The 13,906-nt window shown below is 39.1% G+C and overlaps 1 protein-coding gene across 9 annotated transcripts in view; it reads right to left on the bottom strand.

Annotated features, from left to right (window-relative positions):
* Positions 1-13,906, bottom strand: part of BBS9 (Bardet-Biedl syndrome 9) — a 288,769-nt gene that overhangs the window by 128,039 nt on the left and 146,824 nt on the right. For all 9 annotated transcript variants that reach the window (XM_081146598.1, XM_081146596.1, XM_081146599.1 and 6 more), the window contains 2 exons: positions 8,165-8,337; positions 6,506-6,658 (listed from right to left, as the gene is read on the bottom strand). In XM_081146598.1, coding sequence (XP_081002724.1) covers positions 6,506-6,658; positions 8,165-8,337 — 326 coding nt within the window. The remainder of the gene's footprint in view (positions 1-6,505; positions 6,659-8,164; positions 8,338-13,906) is intronic.

The raw sequence follows: 13,906 nt of genomic DNA, 5'->3' as shown, positions 1-13,906 counted from the left end.
CATCTTAACTATTTCCAAGTGTACAGTATTAAGTACATTCATGTATCATGAAAAAATTATTTTCATGCTTATCAGATTATAATCATATTAAAGATTATTTAAGAATATAAAGTCACCTGAATCAAATATGCACCATTTTCAATTTTTGTATTTCTTCCAAATCTTTGCACACTTACTATAGATACATTTATTTCATTAATTGTAATTACTACATATCAATCTGCTTTTTTCAACTACTAGAAATGTTTTCTATTACTCGTTTTTTAAATAATGAAATGAAACGATATCATATCAAATGGTAGCACTACAATAACCTGATCGCTTTCCAGCTATGAAAAGCTAGTTTCTAATTTCTTGCCAAGGTGATTAATACTGTAAATAAACAACTTGATGAAGGTGTTTTTTTCCTTTGTGAACTATTTCCCAAGAATAGAACTATTGGGTAAAAACATATAAACTTCTTTTCTTTTTTTAACCATCCTTTGTTTTGCCATCCCATCCGTTTGTGTGTTTTTTCCACTTACCTCTGCAATTCACCCCAAACATATGGTTGCCAATTTCTGTGCCCCCCTCTCTGACCTGCCTTTTCTCTCCGTCAGAGAAAGGCTTCTTCTTAGCTCTTAAGTGGGCATAAGAAAAACAAACGCAGCACCAACGCCATAACCCCAGTACTTCCTTCTCGGCCTATTAGAGCCTGTTTTCCTTGCCATGGCAGAGAGGAGAACAGGCCTCTGAATGGCTTCATCACATATTCCTTTGTGTTATCAGCCAAAATCACGCTCATTTGAAAAGTCATAGACCAAAAAGCTCTCAGACTTCTGCGTGACTTAAAATGATTTTATATATCAATTCCATACAAATAAACAGAGTGGAAGGAAGTTTTAAGCACATAAAAAGTAACAAATAGCAAATCCAAACCACAGGATCTCTGTTTAAAATTATGCCTAATCCAGCCTCTGTTTTGCACAAGAGAGCAATGGGCCAAGTGCCTTTCTAGAACATTAATGACTATCAGTCATTACATCACACATATGTCATCTGACACAATTAAACTCTCAGAGGAGTAAACATCTTTCCTCGGCTACAACAGAGGGTCAGTGTTCAAACGGGGAGAAAAAAATCTCGGTCCACACAAGAGCATCACAAGCCAAACCGGAGGGTAGGTCTACGTTTCCTGTTTCAGTTCAACCCATCAGTCCTGCTTTGACTAACAAACATAAGTGAAAATTTTATAACATTAAGAGAACTTCTTTTCCAAAGCCCTTCTGCCAAACACAATAAGCATTAGCACTGAACGGCAAAGAAAACTGAACTTTAGTGTAAGTCAACAAGTTAACCAAGTTGCCTCTTCCCCCAAAACTCAAGTTTCAGATGTAATATATACTTTGGGGAATGCTCCAGATTTTGTTACCTTTCTGATAGGGGTGTATACAATGAATATTGGATGGTCATAAATATATACCATGCATATACACAAAGAGCTTGCATAAATCTTCTTTCTCTTTAACACAATTGCAGTTTGGCTAAAGAAAACCTAGGAAAATCTAGTATGTCTATATTCCACCTGGAAATGATTAAAATGAAGATGCCACATGAGTTGGTAAAGTTGGAATCTGTAACCCTGGACAAGTTGCTTAACTCTGTTCAGAGTCTTCAATTCTTCATCCATAAAATGGGAACAGTATTGCCACCCTCGCAAAAAGATTTTGAGTATAAAATAAATAATGAATAAAATTGACCTCAGACTCAACAGATGCTTGGTAAATATGAATTCCCCTTCTCTTCTCTTACTTCCTTGCTTAGGTTCTCCAAAAACATCTTCAGATGGTGGACAAGGCAGTATTCCAATTATACAAATGAGGAAATTTAGATTTCTCGCTGCTGGAAAAAAAGGGAATTCTTGATATGCTTGCTTCCTTTTAATGTTATGCCTCTAAAGCTGGAAGGTGAAAGTTCTTTGAAAAGGAAGCCTTTCCCCAAAAAATTCCAGAATAAATTATTGAAAGTGTGGTAAGCAACTGGAAAGTCTTCTCACGCTGGAGGACAGACCTTCCCACGTAAGAATCACAGGATGCTTTTCCCACAGTGAGGGTGCTAGTCCCTCCTGGCCCAGCCACTGGCTGACCTCGAGGAGGGCTGCCTGGCAGGCGCCCCAGTGGAGGAGTAGGTGACAGACATGCTAGAAGAGTAAAGGGTAACGTGGGGATATGGGTGTCAGGTTCCTATCCAATCAGACACAGGATGTAGGAAACGAGTTAGTTAAAAGCAGGAGACAAATGGTTGGCTGTCCCCTTGTGTAACAAAACTCCTAACTACTGATGGTGGATCTTGACGCCAGTGACCCACCTGTTGGAAGCCTAAAAAGGGGCTGTAACCCGCAACATGCCTCAAGACAACCCATTGCAGAGGGGTGCTCCTAATGAGACACCCTTGTCTCTTCACTGTCAGTTACCCAAGATGCCTCCCAGAGAGAAGCCCAGCAGCTGTCCAGAGGGGCTCCCGCTGATGCCCGCTGCATTCCTTTCTCTTCGTTTTGGGGAGACTTACAGGAGGTTTGGGGACAGTGGCAATAAAGCCACTCTGTCTTTAAACTCTGTTCTGTCTTTGAACTGGGTTCTGTATTGGGACTCTCAGTCACCTTGCTCTATTCATCAGAAATCAGCCTCCTGACAGAGCCAGGACGACATCCATTATTTGTGGTGTCCAGAGCAAAATGAAAATACGGTGCCTCTTGTTGGAAAAGCGTTACGAATTTCATCATGGCCACCACAGAGCATGAGGCCAAACACAGGGCTCTTGTGCCCACAGAGTCGCATGCCCAGGAAGCTGTCGTGGACGGGGCTACGGTGAGGAAGTACAAGGAGGCCTGACAGCAGAGTCCATCCCCGAAACAACTGAGCACAGTGCAGCACATCAGCAAGTATCCGGGCAGTCTTGTTAGCCTGAAAACAACACAGATACCCTGCCTGCTCTCAACATCGCTTGACAAACCTAATTAATTACAAAGTCCATAGACCACAACTGATTATAAATGAATGAGATTTTAATGACAACAAAAGTTTAGGTTTGAAAGTCAAGAGTACAGAAAACCTAAGTTCAAGGGTTAGGGAAGGTTGAAAAAATTAGCTTTTAAAACATTTTGCTAACTTAGTAGCAAAATTAATTTTAGCAAACTAAGAGCAGCAGGGTTGATTGTGAAAATGCCCGCAATTCTCCACTCCTCCGACAGAGGCAGAGTCTGTCTCCCCAGCCCTAGTATCCAGGCTGGTAAAAAACAATGGGGATTAAGAGACATGGCACAGACAGAGCCCCAGAGAGCACTGTGCATTGGGACCTGCAGCAACCATGTCAACGAGCCTAGACCATGTGGCACAATCAGCCCACCTAACTGTCAGCAAGCCACCAAATATGGGAGCAAGTACATCCCAGACCATCTGGTCCCAGCTGAGCCACCCCTGACCAGAGATACATGAGTGAGGCAGGTCAAAATCAGCCACACGTGGCCCAGGTGAACAGACCCGCACAGGTGACCCCAGAGGCTCACGAAATGTAATGAACTGTGGTTGTTTTAAGCCCCTGAGGTTTGGGGTGGTTTGCTGTACAGTAAAATTGTCAAATGACACAGGTAGTGTTTAGGAGAAAAGTGGATTATGCTATAAACAGGGGCTGAGACAACCAGCTCACCATTTTTGGAGAGGAGATTAGATTCCCATGAAATTGCATAATACATTCCACATGGATTTAAAAAGTGTATGTAAAGAATGATCGCAGGGAAATGTTAGAATAAATTATAGGTCTATGTTCATGTGCTCTTGGCACAGGGAAGGCTTTCCTAGGCAGAGAAGCCTAAAGAAGAAAGATGGATAGATTGTACTATGTAAATACTTTTTAAATTTTACATGTCAAAAAACATTATAAATAAAAGTAAAGGCAAATGACAAATTGGTGAAAGTTTTCTTATATATGAAGAGAGATTACATTTCTCATATATACGAAGTATTTTTTTTTAAGATTTTTTTATTGATTTTGAGAGAGAGAGTAAGGGAGAGGGAAAGAGAGAAACATCAACGTGAGAGCGAAACATCGACCTGCTGCTTCCTGCACACCCCCTACTGAGGGTCAAGCCCATACCCCAGGCATGTGCTCTGACCGGGAATCGAACCAGCAACCTTCCGGTGCCTGGGAGGATGCCCAACCAACTAAGCCACACTGGCCAGGGCACAAAGTATTTTTTATGAATGACAAAGGTATGATAAAAGATTGCCACTCCTAATATTCACAAAATAGCAAGAGAAAGCTGAACTTCCTGGTAAAAAGGGTATACGTATGTAAATCACATCAAAAAAATACAAATGGCCGATTAATGTACTAAAAATGCTCAACCTCACTGGTTAGCCAAGAAAGAAAGGGTAAAACAGCAATCAAATTATCTTTCAGTTAAAAACTGTAAAGATCAAAACAATAATACCTATAAAACAGGTGTTTTTTTATACTGCTGATGGAAGTATAATTTGGCACATTTCTGCAAGGCAGTGTGTGTGTGTGTGTGTGTGAGAGAGAGAGAGAGAGAGAAGGAGAAAGAGAGAGAGAGAGAGAGAGAGAGAAGGAGAGAGAGAAAGAGAAAGAGAGAAGGAGAAATATTTTTGATTGAGCTATTTTCCTTCTAGGAACATATCCAGATGAATAATCAGGGATTCGGGGAAGACAGCCACTTGACCTCATGATCTGATGCCCCTTCTCTTTTGGGATCCCCTCTAGAATGAAACATTTGCCCAAGGCAGGTAGGTATGCTAGAGGAGTCTGGGGATGCCCCTGAGAATACAGGATCTTCTTGATTCTCAGCTGAGGTCTAGATTTGTGAGGTTGTCAGCAGAGTTTTGGAAAGACGGTGGACTATGGTAACCTCTTCTGTCTGATCAGTGAGATGGCATAACTTATAGTCAAATAAACATGAAGAGCCGTCCCCAGAACTGTAGTTAACATTGTTGAGAGCTTCTTGTGTACCGAGCACGGTTCTAAGCAATGTATGTGTTTAAACACTTCAACCCTCACAACAGCCCCAGGGCGGAGACGCCATGCTACAGGTGGGAAGGTCTGGTTTTCTCTTTGCCTGTTTGAGTAGCCTGCCCCAGGTCACAGGGCCAGGTATGAAATACAAGCAAGCTGACTCTAGATCCAAAGTTCTTAATCATGATACCAGGAACAGAGGACAAGCTCCAGCACGCACTGTTAGCAGGAAATGAAAAAAGAGGCCAATACGTACATGATACTACTGAGGGATGAGTTTTAGCCTCACAAAACAGTATTTCATTCCTGAATGTAAAAAAAAAAAAATAAGATCTAGAAAGACACAAAAACATATAAAAGTGATTACCTTTGTGAAAAGTCTATAAAGAACCAAGCTGGAGAATTTAGCATTGTGTAGAATATCGTAATTTTCATTGGAAAATTATGTTCATATATTAACTATGTCATTAAAATTTTACTAAAATGAATTAAAATAGAGAGCAATAGCTCGCTATAATTTAATGTGAATATTTGTGATAAAACTGAGTAGTAAATTACATTAAAACTAAGTCAAATTTCTTATAGTATTCATATTTTCCTTTTGAAAACTCGTTCATTCTCTTTTTTAATCTAAAAAGAATGCAGACTTACAAATACAGATACAAGTGAAGACCCATGGTTTTGGTCACCTTTTCTGTAAGTACATATCATGGAAAAACCCAACCCTGAGGCTATGCAGAGAAAAAAAAACCCAGCACTTTAAATGTGTCAAGACCAAGGAAGTCTTGCTCTCTGGGAACATGGAAGGCATATCAAGTACCCTCATCAAATCCTTTCCACACCCTCTGCCATCGCGTCCACAGAAAGATCCAGCCTCATCCAAGACTAGATCAGCGTGTCTGCAGCCCAGCATGGCAGCCACGGCAGGGGCCAGAGGAGATTCCAGTCCACAAAGAGGTAAGAAGGGACAGGAGGGAGGAAAGAAATAATGGAGAACAAACCAAATGAGAAGTGCCCTGAAGAGAGGAGAGAAGTGTGGACCAGGACACACATTAGTGCCCACGGGATGCCACGTAACCGCTCCTGCCCAGGAGAAACCAGCAGCTGTATTTGGAGAGCAATCTACCCCGCACCTCCACGACACTGTGCAGTGGAATCTAACAACACTGTGAATATTTACTCCCGTTTACGGAAGGAAACTGAGTTCTGAGAGGGTAAGGGAGTTGCCAAAAGCCGCACAGCTAATAAGTGACAGAGCTGGGGACCCTGGACTCCAAGCCCAGTGCTCTTTCCCAAGGCCCCTACGGCTGCTACAGACTGCCCCTCAAAATGCTTACTTTTCAAATAACCATGAGAATTTCAAGAAGCAACTGTATTATCAATGCAGTTATTGAGGTTTACATAGTAAGCTGTTTTTCTTTCCTCTCCAGAAGCTAACTGAGAAAAAACCCTCTGATTTGTCCTTTCAAAATGAACAGAACGTGGTAGAGGCACTTGCCTGCTTGTAGGTTCCGTCCAGCAGGGTGTCAAGGTGCTGGAGGGGGGCAGGTGTTTTATCTTTGAACCTTGTTAACAGCCGCCGCTGGATGGCCCGAAATTGCACAGCTCTTTCAGATAAGAGTTCTTCCAACTTTTCACCATTTATCCGCAGCTACAATGAAGAAGCTCTTAAATTCAGGTTAAATGTGCACAACAACGCATATTTACAGTAAAAATACAGAAAATGCCAATAAAAGTCCGAAAGAGTAATGAAGAAATGTAAACATACTATAGAGTTAAAAGAATTAAAACAGTAGTATTTGGCGCATGAGTACATAAATAATACAGTAGAAGAGGTCAAATAAAAATTTAGTAAAGATGCATAGTATACCTGGGGAAAAGACATATTATTTAATAAATGTCTTGTGAAAACTAATTAAACACATAGGGGGAAAAAGAGTAAGAATTTCTCCCCCAAAAGGTTATCAATCCTTAAAATTCCTAAATGTATTACCCAAACTGTTGATTTTGGTGCCACAATTTGGTTAAAAGCATACTGTCCTGTAACATATCAGCATATGTAAGGGAAACCCAAATAAGTTCAACTTTACTTGATAATAACATGTTATTTTTCATTGGATTGTATGCACTGAAATTTTCCCTTTATGTTCACTCTGTAGTAAAAGAATTCTTTATAGCTTGAAGTCAATGCCTTTAGAATGTTGAGACTAAAATTAGGCAGAATACCCATGTGACTGGCTAGTTACCTGACATATTCTCTCTCCCTCCCTCTCGCCCTCCCTCCCTCTTTCTCTCTCTCTCTCACACACACCCCAGTTTATAAACTGAAATGCAAAAACCTATTGATTTCTTAAAAAGTAGTCACTCTAGAAACCAACACTTCCTTGAGTGATGTTCAGAATTATTTTGAAATTCCCCTTTGTAATTGCCTACAAAGTCCATTTACAGCCAAATCAGTTAAGCAGAGCCTGGTGAATATATTTTAACACATGGGACTTTTGAAACAAGACTGTCATTGTCCAATTCATTCACAAAACATGACTCTAGACTATTCCCAAATATCAAATCAGTCTTCAAAGGATGAAGAGTTGACCCCATCAAGATACTCAAGAGAATCTAAAACAGGCTCTGAAGGTACTTCCACAGCAGAAATGTAAAAAATATTCAGGCAACAAAGTCGCTGTCAGATCTCATTTATTTAGACATGTAGTCACCTAGCATTTTACTCAGTGCCCCTTGTGGTTAACCCTCACTCAGAAGCACAAGTTCTAGTGTGCTTGTTAAAAAAAAAAAAAAAAAGGAAAGATCACTGCTTTATAATCACACCTCATTTATGGCTTGCTAGAATTAGTTAGCCTAATGGCCGCTTCAGCGCTGGGTCACTGGGGTCAAAGGCTAAGTCCCCATGTGGAAGAATTAAACCAGCTCTGTTCCGGGGCCAGGCTGCATGCTTAGCTCCAGGCAGCCACTCTTCAATGCTGCGCCTCGCCCTGATCGCAAACCGGGCAAGCGGGCAGGGGCACGTTCCCAAAGCCGCCGGCAGCCAAAGGACAGCTGGGCACCCGGCCCCAGGCGTGCACCCCGCAATTCTCACCTCCGCGGCACCTCTCTCACAGGTTGAAAAATTATGAATGATGTGGGTTCTAACCATACACACCTCAAAATGGTGGTCAATCAACTCGAAATACTCCTGAAGGGGCATGGATCCAGAAAAGGAACAAGCGAAATCTTTGATTCCCTGGTTTTCAAAATGTTCTCGAAGGCGGATGATAAGCTCATTGGTTACGAGCCAAAGATCCTCAAATTGTTCACTCTGAATGCGGTATCGTTCTAGAAGAGAGGAAGTGGTTAGGAAAGATGCTTCTTGCCTGCTGAAAATGCACCAATTATCGCTAACTCTGACATGAACAGCAAAACGGAAAGGACAAAGGTTTCCTTGATGAAATATAGAAACCATTTCCACCGGCTTGAGAAAAAGATTTCTGGCGCATTACTGAGGTATTCTGCATCAGCCACTTAACATTTTCAAGTTTAATGCCAAGGATATGGGGTCACAGTGGCAAACTATAAGAGTATGGTCCCTTTTACTATGTATGTATCTTATAACAGGATACCGTACAATTTTAAAAAACACTCAAATTTGGGTCCTCCTTAAAAAAAAAAAAAGTTTTACATAAAAGGTAAGGAAACAGCCATTGTAAAAACACAATCTAGTCTCATTATAGTAAAACCTCAATATCACAGACTAATTCGGGCGAGGGGGTGTCCGTTAAAGCTGAAAGTCCATTACATAATAAAGCAGGTTTCAAAATTATATGTTAAAAAATTGACAAATCAGTTAGTTTACCTGTTTTTACTTATGTAGACACGTTTGTGTAATTAAAATTAAGTATGTATGAAAAGTTTAATTTCACAGAAAAGTTTCCTACATGTATTACAGTAATTGTAAATTTATGCTGAATAGTGTGTACACTCGCCAGTCACCGGAGTAGGCTTAGCGCACATAGGAACATTGGAGGGCCCACATTAAAACTGCTGCAGAAGGTCATTCCACATGATAACAGAACCAATGACCACTGGAGATGCATGTGATCACCTGCTAATCATTTGCCAAACATTGTTTACGAGTGGTGACTCTTGGATTTAAATATGTAGACTATAGCTGTAGACATATTTAATATTTTTTATTTATGTCAGCAAAATTACTAGTGTTTTTCCCAACATATGGCCTATTTGCTAAAATTTGTTTAAAATAACAGTGAATTTATAACAACAAAAAAATAACCTGTTAATTTAATTATAAGCAAACCTTGGTTAAAAGGATTTTTAAATTAACAGGGTGTTAATTTTTACATATGACTTAGGGACTAAAAATTTTGCCCATTAAATTCAAAGCCCGTTAAATTGAGATCTGCAAAATCGAGGATTTACTGTACCTATAAAATGCCATCTATCTTTGAATTACAGAAAATTTAGATCAATCACAATTAGATACTGAAAAATACTGATCGAACCCTGGCCGGGTAGCTCAGTAGGTTAGCATGTCATCCCACACACCAAAAGATTGAGGGTTCAATTCTGGTCAGGGCACATGCCTAGATTTTGGGTTCAGTCCTCAATAGGACTCACGAAGGAGTCAACTGATTGATGTTTTTCTCTCGCATTAATGTTTCTCTCTCCCTCTCTCTCTAAAAATCAATAAAAGCATATCCTCTGGTGAGGATTAAATATATATATGTCAAAAAATTAAAACAATCTGATACAAAAAGTGTGCAGTAAAACAAGTAAAAAATCTAAAGCTTGATGAAAAATTCAAATACAAATAAATTTCTAGATATCCTGCAGCTACTGGAAATAAACTAAAAGTTTATATCCCCCCAAATTCGTACGTTAAATCCTAATGCCCAATATGATGGTACTTGGAGGTGGGGCCTTAGGGAAGTGATTAGGTCATGAGGGTGAAGCCCTTATGAATGGGATTAGTGCCCTCATCAAAGACAACACAGAGAACTGTCCTGCCCTCTGCTATGTGAGGACACAGCAAAAAGACAGGCATCCATGAACCTAAAGCAGGCCCTCACCAGACACCAGCCATACCAGAGCCTTGATCTTGGACCTCCCAGCCTCCAAAACTGTGAGAAGCACATTTCTATTATTTAAATGCCACCCAGTCTGTGGTATTTTGTTATAGCTGTCCATATGGACTAAGACAGAACACTACTGTGACCAAGTATATTGCATGAATATTGCCAAATAATAGAATTGTAAAAATAATGAACATTTAAATAGATGTAATATTTTCTGTAACATTTTTTTACTTCAACTGTTTTATTTTCATCAATACATGCAGGGAAGAAATAAAACTAAATTTTTTGCAATAAAAAATTTATAATTAACTTGGGTTTCAGAAATATAAACAATTATTTAAGTTGCTTTTTTTCAGATTAGCAAAAATCAACAAGAATGAATGAGTCAAAGATTTATAAGGCATTATTATGATTATTAAGCATTTTCTCAGTATTTGTATTTCAAAATGGTTAACATTGCCCTGGAGAGTTTCCAGAGTATACATTTCATGGAAAAGAGAAATAAAAATCTATTTATAATATAACATGAAAGAAGAAAGTTGTATTTTAAAATATACCCTTACAATACCAGTAATTAAAATATCTGCCAAAATGAACATTCAATTTATTTTTTTTAATCTTTTTTCCTTTGCATCTTGTAATAGCATCTCAGTGGAAATAACCATTACAGCTTCCAAATGAAATAAATTTGGATGATTGGAGCTCAGTCAATTGCCATTCCTCTCTACTACAAATGGAGAAAATAATGGATTTAACTAAGCAGGGCACAAAAATGCATCACGTCAGTGTCTATTCATGTCAGAACATCTGAAGTTCATCAATATAAATAATGTTTGTATTCATGTCATAAACAAAGCATCAGTGTAATTTATGCTATTTGGAAATTTTTAAATGTGAGATGGAAAGGCAGATGAAGGCCTTTTGAATCAAAAAGTTTGAGAAAATAATATAAACAATTTCAGTAGATATTAGTATAATATTCTAAATATACAAACTCTTCAATAGTAGTAGAAACTATAGATGATTTCTCTAGATTCACTTTTCAAAAGGCTTTTTCCAAGCTGGATTTATATAATTTGCCCTTTTCCCCTTGATAATACTGCTAAGAAATCCTAAGATAAATATTAAACAGTGATATAGTGATGAATCACTGCACACATTAAAATGCTCACAGTGGCATGGGGTAGGTTTCAGGTGACTTTGGATTTGATCATTACACTTATCGCTAAATTTTTTGCCTTCACTGAAAAACTATCATGGAGCCGCTACTGTATAAAATTCCCAGAACAGAAAAAAACCCCACTGATTTCTAAAACCCCATGCTCTATCAAGGATCACAATACCTCTTCCTCTTTGTGGAATGCCCTCCACCTAATAATCTACCATTCATCCTTCAAGATCCTTTACAAATAAAATCTCTTCTGGAACCTCATTCCTTCGGGCTTCAAGAGCACCTAAATTGGGCTTCCGTAAGCACACCAAGCACTTTTACGGGTTCTCTACCTGTTTTCTCTCCCATTTGTCCAGGAGCTTCACAAGAGCCACCACGGTTTTTATATCTAGTATGTCTGCTGAACGCAAAATGAACAGAGGCAAGAGCAAGCCTCTCACATTATTTCCTCTGAAGTTATTTTGGTTAACATGTTTTCAAGATTACCTATGCTGTGGGATATAAAACAGAAAGCAACAAACTCATAGGCACAGACAACAGTATGGAGGTCACCAGAGGGGAAAGAGGGTAGGGGGAGAATAAAGGGGGGGTAAAGGGGGCCAAATATATGGTGACAGAAAGAGACTACACTTTGGGTGGCGGGCCCACAATGCAATATACAGACGATGTGTTGTAGAAAATAGGTTTACAGTTGTATGTGAAACAGAGTTTATTCTTGTATCATTATTTCTTAATTATTGTATTCTCCATACGAACAACGGTAAACCTAATTTTGCCCACCCTGGAATGTATTAACCAATACCACCCCTGTAAACTTAATTTAAATAAATAAATAAATTTTAAAAAGATTACATATGCTTTCTCTTGGCAGATGCAAAAGAAAACCTTTTCCAAGGCCCAAACTTATTAATATACACGACTACAATGCTTTCATTATACTCCTGCCTGCAAGCTAAACAATCAAGAGACATGCAAGGACTTTAAACTTGACCATATTTGATCCAGCCCCTCTTTCTAGCATGTTAAAATCTTTCAGCATAGTCTTTTGGTGTGTTAGTTATCTTTTCCATTTCCAAAGGCCTACTTGAAGCTACATAAATTTGCTTCACCCTGCTTGTGACACTAGAGTATGTATTTACTCAGTACTCACTGCTCATGACCAGTTTAGCTGGGTACAGAAATCTAAGTTGAAAATCATTTCCCTCAAATCCTGTAGAAGACTCTCCCGCTGTCTTCTAGCATCCACTGATTCTGATGAAAGTTAAATGTCTTCCTGATTCCGGTTCCTTGAGTAGCTTGCTTTTTCCTTTTTAACCCTTGAGGATACGCTCACAGACTGCACAATAATATGTCTGGGTGTGTTTCTTTTTCTCACTCATTGTGCTAACATCAAACAGGCTCTCTTAATGGGACATGTCATTTCCTTGGAATCCTTGTCTCCATTGCTGTCCTCTCTATTATCAAAAGCCACTCCCCCAAGGTCACACCTTTCCTGATGAGCTTGTCATTATCTGAACCTGCAGTTCCTCTGAATTGACTTCAACATATCATTCGCTCTCTAACCACTATCTTATGTTCTTCTGGTTCTCTTGCTCTATAATTACTATTTCACAATGTAAGCCTCATTGACACTTGTGCACCATTGAATCCATTCATTTTCACCATGTATCAGTTTTCTCTCATCTTTATTTCTCTTCTTATCATCTTAGATTGGGTAGTCCATTATTATAATCTCAAAGAAATATTTTATCTGCAATTCCATTTCAAAATCCCAGCCCTGAGTTTGGTTGCTTGGATGCTGATAAACAAACCGCTGTCAGGGAAAACTGTCTAAGGATGAGTGGTTTCACTTCAAAATTCAGGATCTCAAACTTCAAATGGGACCTCAACATTGCCTCATTCATGAGCTTGCTTTCTTATTTGTTCTCCAAGACAACAACGCCATACCTTTTCTTTAAATTTAGATATCATCAAAGCTCCCTTATTTCCACCAACAAATCTACAAAGTTCCCCTGGACTTAAACCCAATCCCTTCTGTCACAGTAAAGTTACAAAAGCTTGTCCTTCAATCTCTCTGGACACCCCTACTGCCTGCCCCCCAGGGTCTGCATCCCATCCCCTTTCTCCTTCTCAAAGACTTCATTGCTTTGTGAGTCCTTTCCCTCTCCTGATCATCAGCCTCTCCCACTTAACTCAATCATTTCAATTAACATTGAAATGTGCTCTAATATTGCTACTTTATAAACAAAACGAAATCCACACCTCCTACCAGCTACATCTCACTTCTGAATTACTGAGTTTGGTTGTCCAATTCTTTCTGAAAACACTACAAACTGAAAACCTGCAACACCAGATACTCTAAATTTATCCCTGGATTAAGCTGCAGCTTAGACTGCACCGATTTGAGCTCAGACAGAATCATATCTAGTAAATTGAGTTTTACCCTTATTTTTAAAGCTCTATGGAATTTGCTACTCATACATTATAACTGCGTAAGTATAATAATCACAAATATAGACAAGCTATAGAGACATTATTGAAGACGTTAAGAGTCTCTGTGATATTCAGAAGAGAAATTGTATCCTGGACTCAGCATCACAAAAAAAGAAAAATGCCAGACACACATTGGGTACAAATTACT

Source organism: Miniopterus schreibersii, assembly GCF_964146895.1.
Source record: "Miniopterus schreibersii genome assembly, chromosome: 9".
NCBI lineage: Eukaryota > Metazoa > Chordata > Mammalia > Chiroptera > Miniopteridae > Miniopterus > Miniopterus schreibersii.
Note: the sequence above shows the minus strand (reverse complement) of the source record. Positions and strands in the feature narration are given on the sequence as shown.